The following is a 14,134-nucleotide window of genomic DNA, read 5'->3' as shown; positions in this document are numbered from 1 at the left end:
GGACAGCCTGGTCTACAGAGTGAGTTCCAGGACAGCCAGGGCTACACAGAGAAACCCTGTTTTGAAAAAAACAAGATACTAATAATTGCTGTGGCTGTCACTGTGCTTTCCCTGAAGTCTTAGCTCAAGTGGAAAAAGCTACTGCAGAGTGCGTGTTAAGTGATTATGCTGGCTTTCCTTCACGCCAGCTTTGTTAGCGGTGTTGTTTATTTTGCTCATTATTTGTTTCAAAATTATAAAATAATTTTATCTGCAAGCTGCATGTGGTGGTGCCCAGGTTGGGGGCTTGTCTGGAAAACGAACAAACCATCTACAGAGTTTTTTGGCCTTGCTGTCAATATAAGGAGAAACTGCATTTTCCTTTTCCGGTTTGCTGTGATCAGCTGACATCAGCATAGTTTGAGACCCGGCTTTTTCTTCAGACTAGATTTAGACTAACAGGAAGAATGACAAAGACCTCTGAGAATGTCTTCATCTCTGCACACATTGTGACATGCTTGTGTGTACACACACACACACACACACACACACACACACACACACACACACACACAAAGATACCTTGTCCTTAACTAGAGATGTGGAGAGATCATTAGTGCTGTTGGGGTTGGAAAGTTATGAGAAGCAACCAAGAGGAAAAGCCCAGCATTGCCGCGCACGTGCATTACCAGCCTGAGAAGTGGGAGAATTTGGAGTGATCTTTAGCACATAAAGAGTTCGAAGTCTGTATGGATTACCTAAGGCCCTGTTTAATGCTGTATATCTGTACCCCCAGTACTCTAGCTTGCAGGGGATTAGTGAGTTACAGTCTATCCTGCACTGTGTAAAGAAACCGTGTCTCAAAACAAGGAGGGGGGTTTCCTCTTGGTGCAGTGATGCATTTTACAATGCAGACAACTGTTGTGTATCTGAGGGAAGTGTCGGCAACTCTGGTCACAATTTGAAGTGTCATGAAAAGACCACTCGACACACTTCCCCTCCTGATTCAAGCTTATGAGTTACGTAGAGGAGAGAAATGACTGGTCACCTGATGAGAAGAGAAGTCATTTTATTTATTTATTTATTTTTTGGTTCTTTTTTTCGGAGCTGGGGACCGAACCCAGGGCCTTGCACTTCCTAGGCAAGCGCTCTACCACTGAGCTAAATCCCCAGCCCCAAGAGAAGTCATTTTAAAAGCACTGATTCAGAGCTGGGGATGGTGGCATGTGCCACCCTGACCTACATGGTGAGTTCCAGGGCAAGTCTGTGTAGAGAGGCTCTGGCTTTAAAAACAAATGGTGGTGGTGCAGGCCTTTAATCCCATCTCTTGGGAGCAGAGGCAGGAGGATCTCTGTAAGTTGGAGGCCAGTGTGATCTACAGTGTGAGTTCCAGGACATCCAGGGCTGTACAGGGAAACCCTTTCTCAAAAATCCAAACATAGTTATTGTTTGAGATTCTGTCTTATTCCCTGTCTCAATAAAACAAACAAACTGGGCCAACAAGACAGCTCAGCAAGTAAAGGAGCTTGCCGCCAAGCCTGATGACCTGAGTGGGATCCCGGGACCTACATGGTAGAAGGAGAGAATCAACTCCAAAAAGTTGTCCTCTGACCTCCACACGCACAGACCTCCTCGGTATAGAACCACAGCCATCACTGCCAGGCTTTCTAGAACATTCAAGCTTAAGTTTTCCCATCTTAAAAACATGACTTCATTATATAAGCAGTATCTTGAATAGGAAACTGTTGTCATGGAAACTCACATTAACTAAGATCATAGCTTTTTTTTAAAAAAGATTTTATTGATTTATTGTCTATGAATACATTGTAGCTGTCTTCAGATACACCAGAATCCATTACAGATGTGAGCCACCATGTGGTTGCTGGGAATTGAACTCAGGACCTCTGGAAGAGCAGTCAGTGCTCTTACCCACTGAGCCATCTCTCCAGCCCCAAGATCATAGCTTTTTAACTAATGATGCCTATATAGGTAAGAAAATAAATATTCTTTAAGCAACACAAGTCACCACAACCACAATATTGAATATGCTACCCAATATCACCTGCAATTCCATCTGATCACAAATAACCATTAAGGGGAGACATTTTCACCCCAGTGTTATGTAGACCCAGACTCCTTAGCAGTGAATAAATGCGTGAGCACCAGGTGTACTGGCAATCGTGTGGTCTATCGGGGATCATGGACAGGTTCTAGGTCTAGTCAGATCTACACGGCCAGATCCTCTCTTAAACACAGCGACAACTAAGTATGGATAGGACCTCAAATCCTGGTGTTGGAAATGAGCAGGCAACCACGGGTTATAACAAGATCACACAAAGGGACAAGGGGGAGGGGGTCACTGAGGTAGCCCAGCAGGTTAAAGGTGCTTGCCTGATATAATATCCTGGGATCAGTCCTGAGAGCTATGTGGCAGAAGAGAGGACCAGTACTGCCAAGCTGTCCTCTGCTTCCACAGGTGTAGACCATGCATGTGCATTCAGAAGGCAGCAGCAGGGGGATGTCTATTTGCTGGAGGCCAGTCTGACACAGTAAGACACTGGCTCCAACAGAACAGAACCACCAAACAGACCCTCAGCAGATAGAACCTGTCAGGTATAGTGGCTCCAGTATCAGGAAATTCCAGTAGAGTTCGCCAGGGAGTGCCAGGCCTCAGACCGAGATGCTGCCTTTAACTTCCATGAAGGGAGGGAACCTCAGGAGCTAGAGCCTGCTCCACCACTCCTGGCTTCCTTATTAAGCTTAAGAAAATGCACCTTTCAGGGGTTTGGGATTTAGCTCAGTGGTAGAGCGCTTGCCTAGCAAGCACAAGGCCCTGGGTTCGGTCCCCAGCTCCGAAGAAAAGGGGAAAAAAAAAAAAAAGAAAATGCACCTTTCTCAGTGTGTGTAAGGAGCCTTGTTGTTTAATTGACCAGCTCCCTTTCTGAGGATTTTATTAAAATGAAGGAGAATAGCAAAGTCTATTTAATTAACTGTCACTTCCCCTTCACCCACAGAGAAGCCAAGCTGACAAGGAAGGCTCAAGTCAGTCAGTGTACTTCATCCACAGCCACTCGAGTCTAGAAGGCAAACTGATATGCACACTTGCGTTAGAGACAGTAAGGGTGGACACTGCTCTTACCAGTGACTATCCTAGTTTGAAATTCAAACTTGGAATGTACCAAAATCTGAAACTTTGGGGCCAGTATGACATCACATGTTGAAAAGTTTGTGTATGAAGTTTGTTTTATGCATAAATTTTTTTCTTAAGATTTAATATATATATATATATATATATATATATATATATATATATATATATATGAGTACACCGTCGCTGTCTTTAGACACACCAAAAGAGGGCATCAGATCTCATTACAGATGATTGTTGGCCACCATGTGGTTGCTGGGAATTGAACTCAGGACCTCTGGAAGAGCAGCCAGTGCTCTTAACCACTGAGCCATCTCTCTAGCCCATGCATAAAATTCTTGAGAGTCCTGTATGCTGTCTGTTATCTTGAGGCTGTGTGTGGTATGTGCTTGGAAGATGAACGCTCTGAGTTGTGTATCTGTAACAGTGACAAGAACCTAAATGACCTGTCCAAGTCCTGAACCAGTATTTGGACTTTTATCTGTAGAACCAACTCCCACTGTCCTGCCTCAGTTGTCACTGTTGATATTCTAAGAGAATTGCATACAGTAGTGTTTCTTTGCTTTTTTGAGGTAAGGTCTTGCTGTGCAACCTATGCTAATCTGGAACTCTCAAATCTTAGTGCTACCGCCTCTAGAAGGTAGAGTTACGGATGCAGTGATCTGAGGGGACAGTTGCAATCAGTTGTGGAAGGTGCAGTTGCCTTTGGTGGCCTGTGTGGTGAAAGAACCCTAACTTTTCCTTCTAGACTCAGCCACTGTGAATTGCCCTCTGTTCCTCTCTGAGGACAGATGTGGACTCCAGAAACCTTCCTTCCGCATAGTCCATGTTTCTCTTCTCTGTCGTCACACTGATGTCTGTCTCCCTGTTTGTGTGTTTGCCCTCTGCTCTGCAGTAGTGATTCCAGCAGCACGTCCAGTGACGACTCCCCAGCCCGCTCCGTCCAGTCAGCGGCAGTTCCCGCACCCACTTCCCAGTTGCTTTCGTCTCTTGAAAAAGATGAGCCCCGGAAAAGTTTTGGGATCAAAGTTCAGAATCTTCCAGTACGCTCTACAGGTAAGGTTTGTATGAGTGCCGTTTCCTCTCAGCTGCTGAGAGAGAGATGGCAGCGCTCACACGGATGAGCTGGAATGGGCAGTTTACACGGTCTACTTCTCTGGTTCATTAGCATTTGGTGCCGTGAGCAAAAGCAAGTGATTATTATAATTGTATGTGGCTGATTTCCTAAACACTGAGAGCAAACTTCTCAGCAGGAGGGGGAGGAGGGAAGTCAGGCCTTGAGGGAAGCAGGCAGGGTCAGCATGGAACCATCCTGAGGCAGTAAGGAAGCTAGAGGCTGGGGGACGGCAGGCTTAGGATTCCCATTGTATGCACAAAGATAGAAAGATGGGGGCAGCCATTGGACTTTGGAGTTGAATCTCAGAAAGGCAGGCACAAGAGCTACCACGTTTTATTTATGGGCAATTCTCTCTCTCTCTCTCTCTCTCTCTCTCTCTCTCTCTCTCTCTCACACACACACACACACACACACACACACACACACACATCACAGATATAGGCAGAACATGGTTTGCTTTGGAAATGGATATTTTTCTAGATTAAATGTCTTGGTTTGGGGAAGTGGTTTGCTCTGGTGCTCTGGATACAACACAAGAAAATGTGCTTGTTTCTGTTTGGCTACATAGATACGAGCCTTAAAGATGGCCTTTTCCATGAATTTAAGAAGTTTGGCAAGGTGACTTCAGTGCAGATCCATGGGGCCTCCGAGGAGAGGTACGGCCTGGTGTTCTTCCGGCAACAAGAGGACCAAGAAAAAGCACTGACTGCATCAAAGGGAAAACTCTTCTTTGGCATGCAGATTGAGGTGACTGCATGGGTAGGACCAGGTAAGACCTCAGAAACTGACTTCAGTTAGAAATCACTTCAGTCAGATTGTGAGTGGTGGTTACTGGTTGGCACAACCTGGGTTTCATTTCTTTCTTTCCTTTTTTTAAAAATATTTTTTCTGAAAGATTTCTTTATTATATAATAAATAAGCACACTGTTGCTGTCTTCAGACACACCAGAAGAGGGCATCAGGTTCCATTACAGATGGTTATGAGCCACCATGTGGTTGCTGGGAATTGAACTCAGGACCTCTGTGGAAGAGCAGTCAGTGCTCTTAACCCTTGAGCCACCTCTCTAGCCCCTGGTTTCATTTCTTAATTTACTGGCCCAGTGTCTTAGTTTTTAAAAGGTAGCTGAGTTCTTCAGTCACCAAGTTGCTTCGTGAGGGCACTGACTTGTGCTTTTGTCATGGGGATACCCATGCATGCAGCTCAGGTCACATGGGGAGGCAGCCTCCCTAAAAGAAGGCAGTGATTGCCTACAAGGTGAGACCACAATTACCTTGCCTTAGAAAACAAACCCTAGGGCTGGAGAGATGGCTCAGTAGTTAAGAGCCGGAGGTCCTGAGTTCAATTCCCAGCAACCACATGGTGGCTCACAACCATCTGTAATGAGATCTAGTGCCCTCTTCTGGCCTGCAGGCATATATGCAGGCAGAATGCTGAATATATAATAAATAAATAAATCTTAAAACAAGAAAAAAAAAAAGCAAACTCTATTTGAGGGAGCCATTTGTATTTTGTCCAGCATAAATTAAACCTGCTATTCTAGGTGACTGTTCCAGATTTTGGATTGTCTCCTTACTGGATCAGAGCTGGACCCTGGTGGTAGCCACCATCCTCGGAACTTGTTAGTGTGATAGTGAAGAGCAAAGGGCTCAGTCTAAGAGCACCCACCCACCCACCTGCCCACCCACTCACCCACCTGCCCACCCACCTGCCCACCCACTCACCTGTCCACCTACTCTTGGAGAGCCACTGGGATTGGTTCTCAGTACCCACAGTAGGCAGCTCACAAACCACGACTCCATTTGCAGGGGACCTGCACCCTCTTCTGGTCTCGGGGCACCCACGTACACATGGCACACATTCACACACACAGAGACACGCACTCACATACACACACACACACACACACACACACACACACACACACACACACACACGATGAAAACTTTTAAATGAAATGAGAAGCAGAGAAGGGAGACAGCGCATTTTTCAGTGTCTGTATTGAGAAGACCATGGATACCCTAACACCTCATTTTTCTCCAGGGTCATGACGTGAGGATTAGAGTTTGTAGAGGGCAGAAGGTGCACACACAGCTACGCAGCCGTGTCTTTAGAGATATGAGGATGAGGACGGTTGGCGTAGGTGTGAGTGGCGTAGGTTGAGAGTGAAAAGGAAACGCTTCTGTTAGCTTGGCCCTCCTGGAAGACCCTGCCTGTGAGGCTGGAGGTGTCTTGTGTGCCTCCACTCAGCTGCTGTCCCTTTCAGAAAGCATGTAGTGCTGTCCCCACCACAGCTTACCTGATTCATGGGTTGGATGTTTAAACAGACTGTGAGCATTTTAATAGAAGTATTAGACAGTGAGTTTGTGAAGCTGAGGAAAGTGAACTTTAAGACTTTGAATAGAATTTATAGCCCATTTCTAAGGTAAATCTTAGACTGTTCATCTTATTTGATTCAAAAAAAGAATATATATGGTCATGAATATGTAAATAATAAATCGAGCATAATATTGGTAAAGTGGGTATTGTAAAGTTACATTTATATATCTAATTTACACACACACACACACATATATAATTTTATAATGACATTTTAAAGTGCAGTTTGGGTATATTGGTAACTTAAGTGAGAAAGGCCCTGCTTTGGCTCACAGCTCTGGTGTCTGTCTTGAGGTGTGGTAGAGGCAGTCTGGATCTCGGGGTGCCTGGTCATATGTGGCAGCACCTGAATGCCACTGTCACCCACGTTTAGTGTCGTCTTCCTACCTCGGTTGCCCACTGACACCTCCAGATACTTCTGTGATAGTTCTAAGTCCTCTCACATGACAGTCAGATCCTCAGAGAACTTCTCCCCCATTACCCACTGAGCTGTAGGTGTGCTGCCTCACATTATACTCAACTAAGGGCAGCTCATGAGCTCTTCCTTGTTTTGTTTGAGACAGAGCCTCACTCTGTAGCACAGGCTAGTCTGAAACTCACTGTGTGTAGTCCAGATTTCCTTTGAACTTAGGGTAGTCCTCCTGCCTCAACCTCTGGAATACTAGGTCACAAGTGAGCCTCACCACAGATATCGGTTGTGGTGGACATTCCGCACCTCGTGAGAAATACTCAGTGTGCGCCTAACCTGTGTGGTCTCAAACCATCATCAGTCAGCTGGTACCTAGTGAAGAGCTAATTCGGGGGCGTTAGGATACTTTAAGATGTTTAGTGTGGAAGGCCTTGGTGTGTGGCAATCAGAAACTGTTGGGTTGTCTGTCATTCACTCTTTTGAGACAGTTTTATCATGTAAACCAGGCCAACCTTCAACTTAACACCTCTTACTATGGTTCCCAAATGCTGGGGTTAGAGATGGGGCCCTTGTGCTCAGTTCATCCTTTGTTTGTTCAAGACAGGGTTTCCTAGAGCCCAGGCTAGCCTTCAGTTTGCTATGTAGCAAATACTAGCTTCAGATTCCTGTTCTTCTGCCTCCACCTGCTGGGTGGGGTTGGAGGGCTATGCCTCCCTTCCTGGTTTCCTCATGTGCGCGTGTGTCTGCGTCTGTAATGTTAGGGTTGAGCACAAAGTTTTGCGCATGCTACACAGTGCTCCACTTCTGAGCTATAGCCTCAGCTGGTCTACTTACCTTAGTTCTTGTTTGTTTTTTAAAGACAGGGTTTCTCTGTGTGGCCCTGGCTGTCCTGGAACTCACTGTAGACCAGGCTGGTGTTGAACTCAAAGATCCACCTCCCTCAGCCTCCCGAGCTGGGGCAGTGGGCATTGCAGTTCTGAGCTAAAATATCATCAAAACCTTGAGTTTCTATGTCTCAGAGTTAATAAGTGGAGCTTTAACAAAGCTGTGATTAAATTAGACGTTAAAGCATTTATAAAAAAAATTTTATTATAAAAAAAAAAAAAACAAAAAAACTCGCAGATGTTGCTAGGGAGCATATAACACCAAAAAAAGAGCCCACAAAAGCCACCGAGTCACTCTGTACATAATTACTCTTACATCTGGAAGGTTTTGTTAGTGTAGTATTCGTATGGGTCTTGTGCCTGCATATATGTCTGTGTACAAGTGTGTGCCTGGTATTCGTGGAAACTAGAAGGTGTTGGATCCCTTGGAACTGGTCGCTGGGACCTGAACCTGGGTCCTCTGCAAGAGCAGCCAGTGCCTAGCTGCAGACCCATCACTCCATCCCACAGAAGTCTTGATGTAAACATTTGCATTACTACATCAGTGGTGTGTACGGGAAATGCTCAATATCGTTAACATCTTGAAGGTAAATGGAACTAACCAGTGACTGGTGCTGTGATCGCTGGGCTACTGCACTGTCGAGTGTGTGCGTGGGCTTTGCTGTTGTGTTGTTTTGAGATCAGGTTGCCCTGTGCAACTCACAGTTGCCTGAAACTCTCTATATGGCACAGGCTGGCTTTGAACTCTGAACTCTCCTGGATTACAGGTGTGTGTCACCACACCTAACCAGATTATGGTTTCATACTCCCTCTATGTTCAGATCAGAGGGTAAAATGCACTTGTCTGCTGACCTGAGTCTCCCCCTGGAGCCCTTGTAGAGTGAATGGAGAGAACCCACTGACAAAGTAGTCCCTTGATCTCCATTCACAATGCCCACACTCATGTCACGTACATACACTGTAATAATAAATGTAGCACGGTCATGGTGTTGTATGCCTTTAGTCGCAGAACTCAGAAGGCAGAGACAGGCAGATATATATCTCTGAGTTCAAGACCAGTCTGGTCTACATACAACTCCCAGAATTATCTGTGTGTTGAAGACATGGTGGAAGCCTGTTTCAAAACAAACCCAAACCAGCTAACCAACCAAAGGAACCACAGAAAAACAAACAAAACCTTTTTTTTTTTTTTTTTTACTAAATTTCTCTGTGTGTGAGAGCGAAAGCTTCAGTTTCTGCAGGTTCCCCATTTTCTGAAACTGTCCCAGGCTGGTCTTGAGCTCTAGGCCTGTCAGTGCTGTCTGCTGACTGCTGTGGCCAGTCCGCCCAGGGTAAGGCAGTTGGTCAGCCGTGTGTTGGAGAGTGTGTTAAAGCAGCACTCTGTTCCGCTCTGCCCTACCCACCCACAGAAACAGAGAGTGAAAACGAGTTTCGACCCTTGGACGAGAGGATAGATGAATTCCACCCCAAAGCAACGAGAACGCTTTTTATTGGGAACCTTGAAAAAACGACTACTTACCACGACCTTCGAAACATTTTTCAGCGCTTTGGAGAAATTGTGGTATGTTGCTTTAGTGATAAAATGCCATAGATCTCTGTAGAACACAAGCTAGGGCATGGAGTGGATGTGGCTATGTGATATTTAAGGATAAATTCAAATTTCCCCTTTGCCTTTCATTCTTTTTTATCTTTAAAGACTGGTGTCTCGGGTGCTCCACCCTGACTGATAGTCTTTCCTCAGCCTCCTCAGTACTAGGATTCAGGGTCTGAACTGCTTCTCCCATCCTCTCATCAAAAAGATTAAGAGACTCATAAAAAAATAAGTGTGCATATGTGTGTTTTGCCTCTACCTGTGTCTGTGCACTGTAGAGGACAAGAGAAACCGTGGACTCCCTGGAGCTGCCAGGCACCTACTAGAAACTAAACTCAGGCTCTCTACAAGAGCAGCCAGTACTGTAAACACTGAGCCATCTCTCCAGTCCCCCTTTAAAAAATGTGACAGTCTTGCTGTGTAGGCCAGCCTGGTCTACACAGTGAGTTCCAGGCTAGCCAGGCTACAGGTTTTTGGGTTAATTTGTATTTGTGATAATATAATTATGTATATGTCTGTGTTTCTGTGCCACTGAGGCCAGAGGTATCAGAGGCCTTTGGAGCTGGGACGAAAGGCAGTTAGCAGTAGCCAGAAGTGGATTCTGGGAACTGAACTCGGCTCCTGTACAAGCGGAGCGAGTGCCTGCTTTTAACCACTGAGCTTTCTCTCCAGCCATAGACTCTTTTTCAAGAAGAAATAAAGACTTATAATTTCAGATAGCTTTTTAAATTGTTGTTTGTTTGTTTGTTTGTTTGTTTGTTTTTGAGGAAGGGAGGCTGGAGAGATGAGCCGGTGCTTAAGAGCATTGGCTTTCATGGTGTGAGGTCATTATACCTGCAGTTTACAGTGCGTCTGGATACATGGTCCATCTAAGACGTTACTGAGGAACTACTTGTAGAAATAACCATTCTCCAAGGACTTGGCTTTTTGTTGGCACATTGCTAAGTGATGTTGATTGGCTCTTCCAGGACATAGACATTAAGAAGGTGAACGGAGTCCCTCAGTATGCGTTCCTGCAGTACTGTGACATTGCCAGTGTGTGCAAGGCTATCAAGAAGATGGACGGAGAGTACCTTGGGAATAACCGGCTCAAGGTGAGCGTCCGTCTGTCCGTCTATCCATCCATCTGTGGGTCATAGCTTACTGCTATTGATTTTCTTTAGAACTTTAGAACCTCCCTATGCCAGGGCTGCGGAAGGACAGCTACACTTACACATTTGAACAGTCAAGGGTGTGGCTCCTTGGTAGGTGACACATGTTAGCATGTGTGAGCGCTTGGGTTCAGTGACCCAGGTCGTTGCACGCATACACGCATACACGCACACATGCACGCATGCAGGCACTCACAACCAGTTCAGCATTTCTATAGAAGACTGGCTTTTTGTAACTTTGTAATTGGATAGTAATTATGATCTTGGTGATAGAATTTTCCCTTTTAATTTCAGCTGGGTTTTGGAAAGAGCATGCCTACCAACTGTGTGTGGTTAGATGGGCTTTCTTCAAACGTGTCTGATCAGTATTTAACACGGCATTTCTGCCGATATGGGCCTGTGGTAAAGGTAGGCGCTTGCTTTTGACTTTGTTTTCTTAGTACTCTGTCCTTTGGTCTCTCGTTCTGTTTGTCCCCCTTCCCTTTTCTTCAATAATGTATGTCTTAAAATGCTCTTCAGTGGGTCTGCAGAGAAGCCCAGTGCTTAAAAATGCTTACTGCATTTCCAGAGGACCCAAGTTCAGTTCCCAGCACTCAGGCCAGGCGACTCAGCCCTGTCTGTCTGTGACTCCAGCTCCAGAGATCCAGCTCACTCTTCTGGGCTTTGCAGGCTCCTGCACATTTTAAAAAAAAATAAATTTAGATTTATGGTCCGTTGGGCCCGGCTCTGGGTTTAGTCACTAGCACTGCAAATCATCAACAATAAAGCTACTTCCCAAACAGGCAAGATTCTAAGAAAATCTTAAACTCCTTTTTATATAGTTAAATAAAATAGGATTTTAGGGGGCTGGGAAGATGGCTTGGCAAATACTGACTGTCCTTCCAGGGGTCATAAGTTCAATTCCCAGCACCCACAGTGTGACTCACAACCGGTTGGGATGGAATGGGACGCCCTTTTCTGTGCAGACAAACTTGCAGGCAGAGCTCTCAGACTCAGAAGGAAGTGTGTGTGTCTGTCTGTCTTGAGGTGGTAAGAAAGCCCAGTGCACAGTTGTTCTCTTACGTCGATGTCTGTGGCGTCCCTACCAGCTTATACACAGCATTCATGCAGACACACACCACTGCTAATAGGAAAACCCAGTCTAGAGTTGGAGAGTGATCTGAGGGGATGAGATTTCTGAATTCAAGTCCTTAGAAGCCACATAAAAGCCAGAGATCACAGCAGTGTCCGGTCTCAGCACACCTCCAGGATGGGCCATGGGGTCAGGAGAGGCCGGGACAGTCACTGGGTATCCAGTTTGGACTTAGGGGCATAGATACAACAGTCCGTGGCAAAGGAGTTGGAGGCAAGGGCTAGCACCTGCATTTGTCCTTTGACCTCCACACACACTCTGTGGCACACATAGGCCAGGTTCGAGGCCAGACCTGGTGGCTCCTGGCTGTAATCTCAGCGTTAGGTAGGCTTCGGAGGAGGACTGCCACAATTGCAAGTGCGCCCGCCCAGCCCATGCTGCCCAGCCCGTGCCGCCCAGCCCGTGCTGCACATAAGACCCTGTCTGAAGTAATAACAGCACAGGGCTGGAGGAGGGAGCGGGGAAAGAGAACTTACATCCAAACCACAATGGAGTCAGTGTTGACCTCCGCTCTGTTGTGGTGCTGGAGACCGATCACTGGGTTGTGCAGGACTAGGCAAGTGTGTGAGTTTTGTCCATCGGCTTGATCTATGTTTTTAAGTACATTCAGCAAAATTTTCACCTGACCAGTATTTGCCAGGTAGCACCCATAAAGAGCAGGAAAAGGCTCTCAGGATCAATTCTGTGGTCTTGTCATCATTTTGAGCCTTAGATAGAAGAATGGTCTCAGTGCAAGAAAGACAGTAAAAAAACAGTAAAATATAGAAAAACAAAGGTTGGATAAATGTGAAGCCTCAGTAGTACCACGATTCCTGTGTCTCTACACCCTGAACTTGGTGTGTTTATTAAGACATGCCTCTTCTGGGAAAGCCCACATTTTTCTGGAATACTCTAAATGCAGTACTTTTCTTCGTAGCGTCCTGTGACTGAGGATTTGTTGGGACTGACACTCACACCAGCAGATCAAGCTCTTGACTGGCTGTTGTTTGTTTTTTGCAGGTGGTGTTTGACCGCTTGAAAGGCCTGGCTCTGGTTCTCTACAGCGAGATTGAGTACGCGCAAGCCGCTGTCAGGGAGACCAAGGGCAGGAAGATTGGTGGGAATAAGATTAAGGTGTGCACGGTGACTAACAAGCCAGGGGCTTCCTGTGCCCTACACCTTAATCCGGAGGTCCACATAGCATGACACGCCTCAGACATTAGAAGCAACAAAACAAAACAAAATAGAAAAACCAGAAGCCTCACAAAAGTCTGCTCAGACCTCTCTCTACCCATAGTTACATCCATAGGTGGCCAGTGTGGGGGGCGCTTTGTAAGACTCAGGGTTAGGGGACACGCTAGGATTTTCATGGTTGCTATTTGTGGACACAGCCCTGGAGCCTTCCCTATACATTTTATATATACATTGTCCGCCCCTTCCACCCTTCCACACACTTCTCCTCTCCTCAGTGTCTGGTGTTCTTACCTGTATTCTTGGTGCAGGACCCTCCTTTTCCCATTACAGTGAGTGAGTGAATGCTGTGGCTCATTTAGTCAGTCCCCTTCCAAAAGGAAGATACCTGTGACTGTATGTGTGTGTGCGGGTGTGTGTTATTGTTTATAAAAACTTGCTCTTCATTGCCTGTTTGGCATAATTATGTCGTTAAGAACTCTAATGATTAGATTAAAATAGAATTACTTTTTGGCAACAGGACATAAGGTTGGTGCTTGGCAGCCTGTAACTGGAGCCGTGCTGTCCTCTGTGTCCTGTTGTAATGGTTCCCTCCACAATTGACCTGCAGACTAGATTGCCCACCATTCACCAACTCAGAGTTCTGGGAGAGATTTGTGTTCGTGTTCTCTCTCTCTCTCTCTCTCTCTCTCTCTCTCTCTCTCTCTCTCTGTCTCGTTTGAGTTGCAGGGGAAAAAGATCTGTGTCTCTCTTGGGCATGCGGGAGGGAAGGTCTCGCTGTGTGGCTGGCCCCCAGCTTGTGACTGCTAACATCTGGTCTCGGCCTCTCTCCTCAGTTTGGAAATTGCATCAAGTTCATCCCTCTCACTCCTTCCTTCCTGATTGGGTTCTGGGATCTTAAAACTTATCTGTCAATATTTGTATAAAATTTCAGGGTTTTATATTTTAAAATTTTTTTTCTCCTAAACTTCAAAGTTGGCTGGGCATTGAAGAGCACACTTTTTTTTTTTTTCCTTTTTTTCGGAGCTGGGGACCGAACCCAGGGCCTTGTGCTTCCTAGGCAAGCGCTCTACCACTGAGCTAAATCCCCAACCCAAGAGCACACTTTTTAAAGAAAATACTATTTTTAATTTTCATTTATTCTCTCATACAATATACCCCTACCACAGCTTACCC

The 14,134-nt window shown here is 45.8% G+C and overlaps 1 protein-coding gene across 7 annotated transcripts in view; it reads left to right on the top strand.

The window, feature by feature from the left end:
• The window catches only part of Spen (spen family transcriptional repressor), a 70,177-nt gene that overhangs the window by 38,963 nt on the left and 17,080 nt on the right, over positions 1-14,134 (top strand). For 5 of the 7 annotated variants that reach the window (NM_001395101.1, XM_087551233.1, XM_087551229.1 and 2 more), the window contains 6 exon segments: positions 4,023-4,183; positions 4,813-5,013; positions 9,324-9,475; positions 10,474-10,599; positions 10,951-11,064; positions 12,788-12,901. In NM_001395101.1, coding sequence (NP_001382030.1) covers positions 4,023-4,183; positions 4,813-5,013; positions 9,324-9,475; positions 10,474-10,599; positions 10,951-11,064; positions 12,788-12,901 — 868 coding nt within the window. 7 annotated transcript variants of the gene reach the window in all.

This window comes from Rattus norvegicus, chromosome 5 (genome assembly GCF_021556685.1).
Source record: "Rattus norvegicus strain SHRSP/BbbUtx chromosome 5, alternate assembly SHRSP_T2T, whole genome shotgun sequence".
Classification (NCBI taxonomy): domain Eukaryota; kingdom Metazoa; phylum Chordata; class Mammalia; order Rodentia; family Muridae; genus Rattus; species Rattus norvegicus.
Note: the sequence above shows the minus strand (reverse complement) of the source record. Positions and strands in the feature narration are given on the sequence as shown.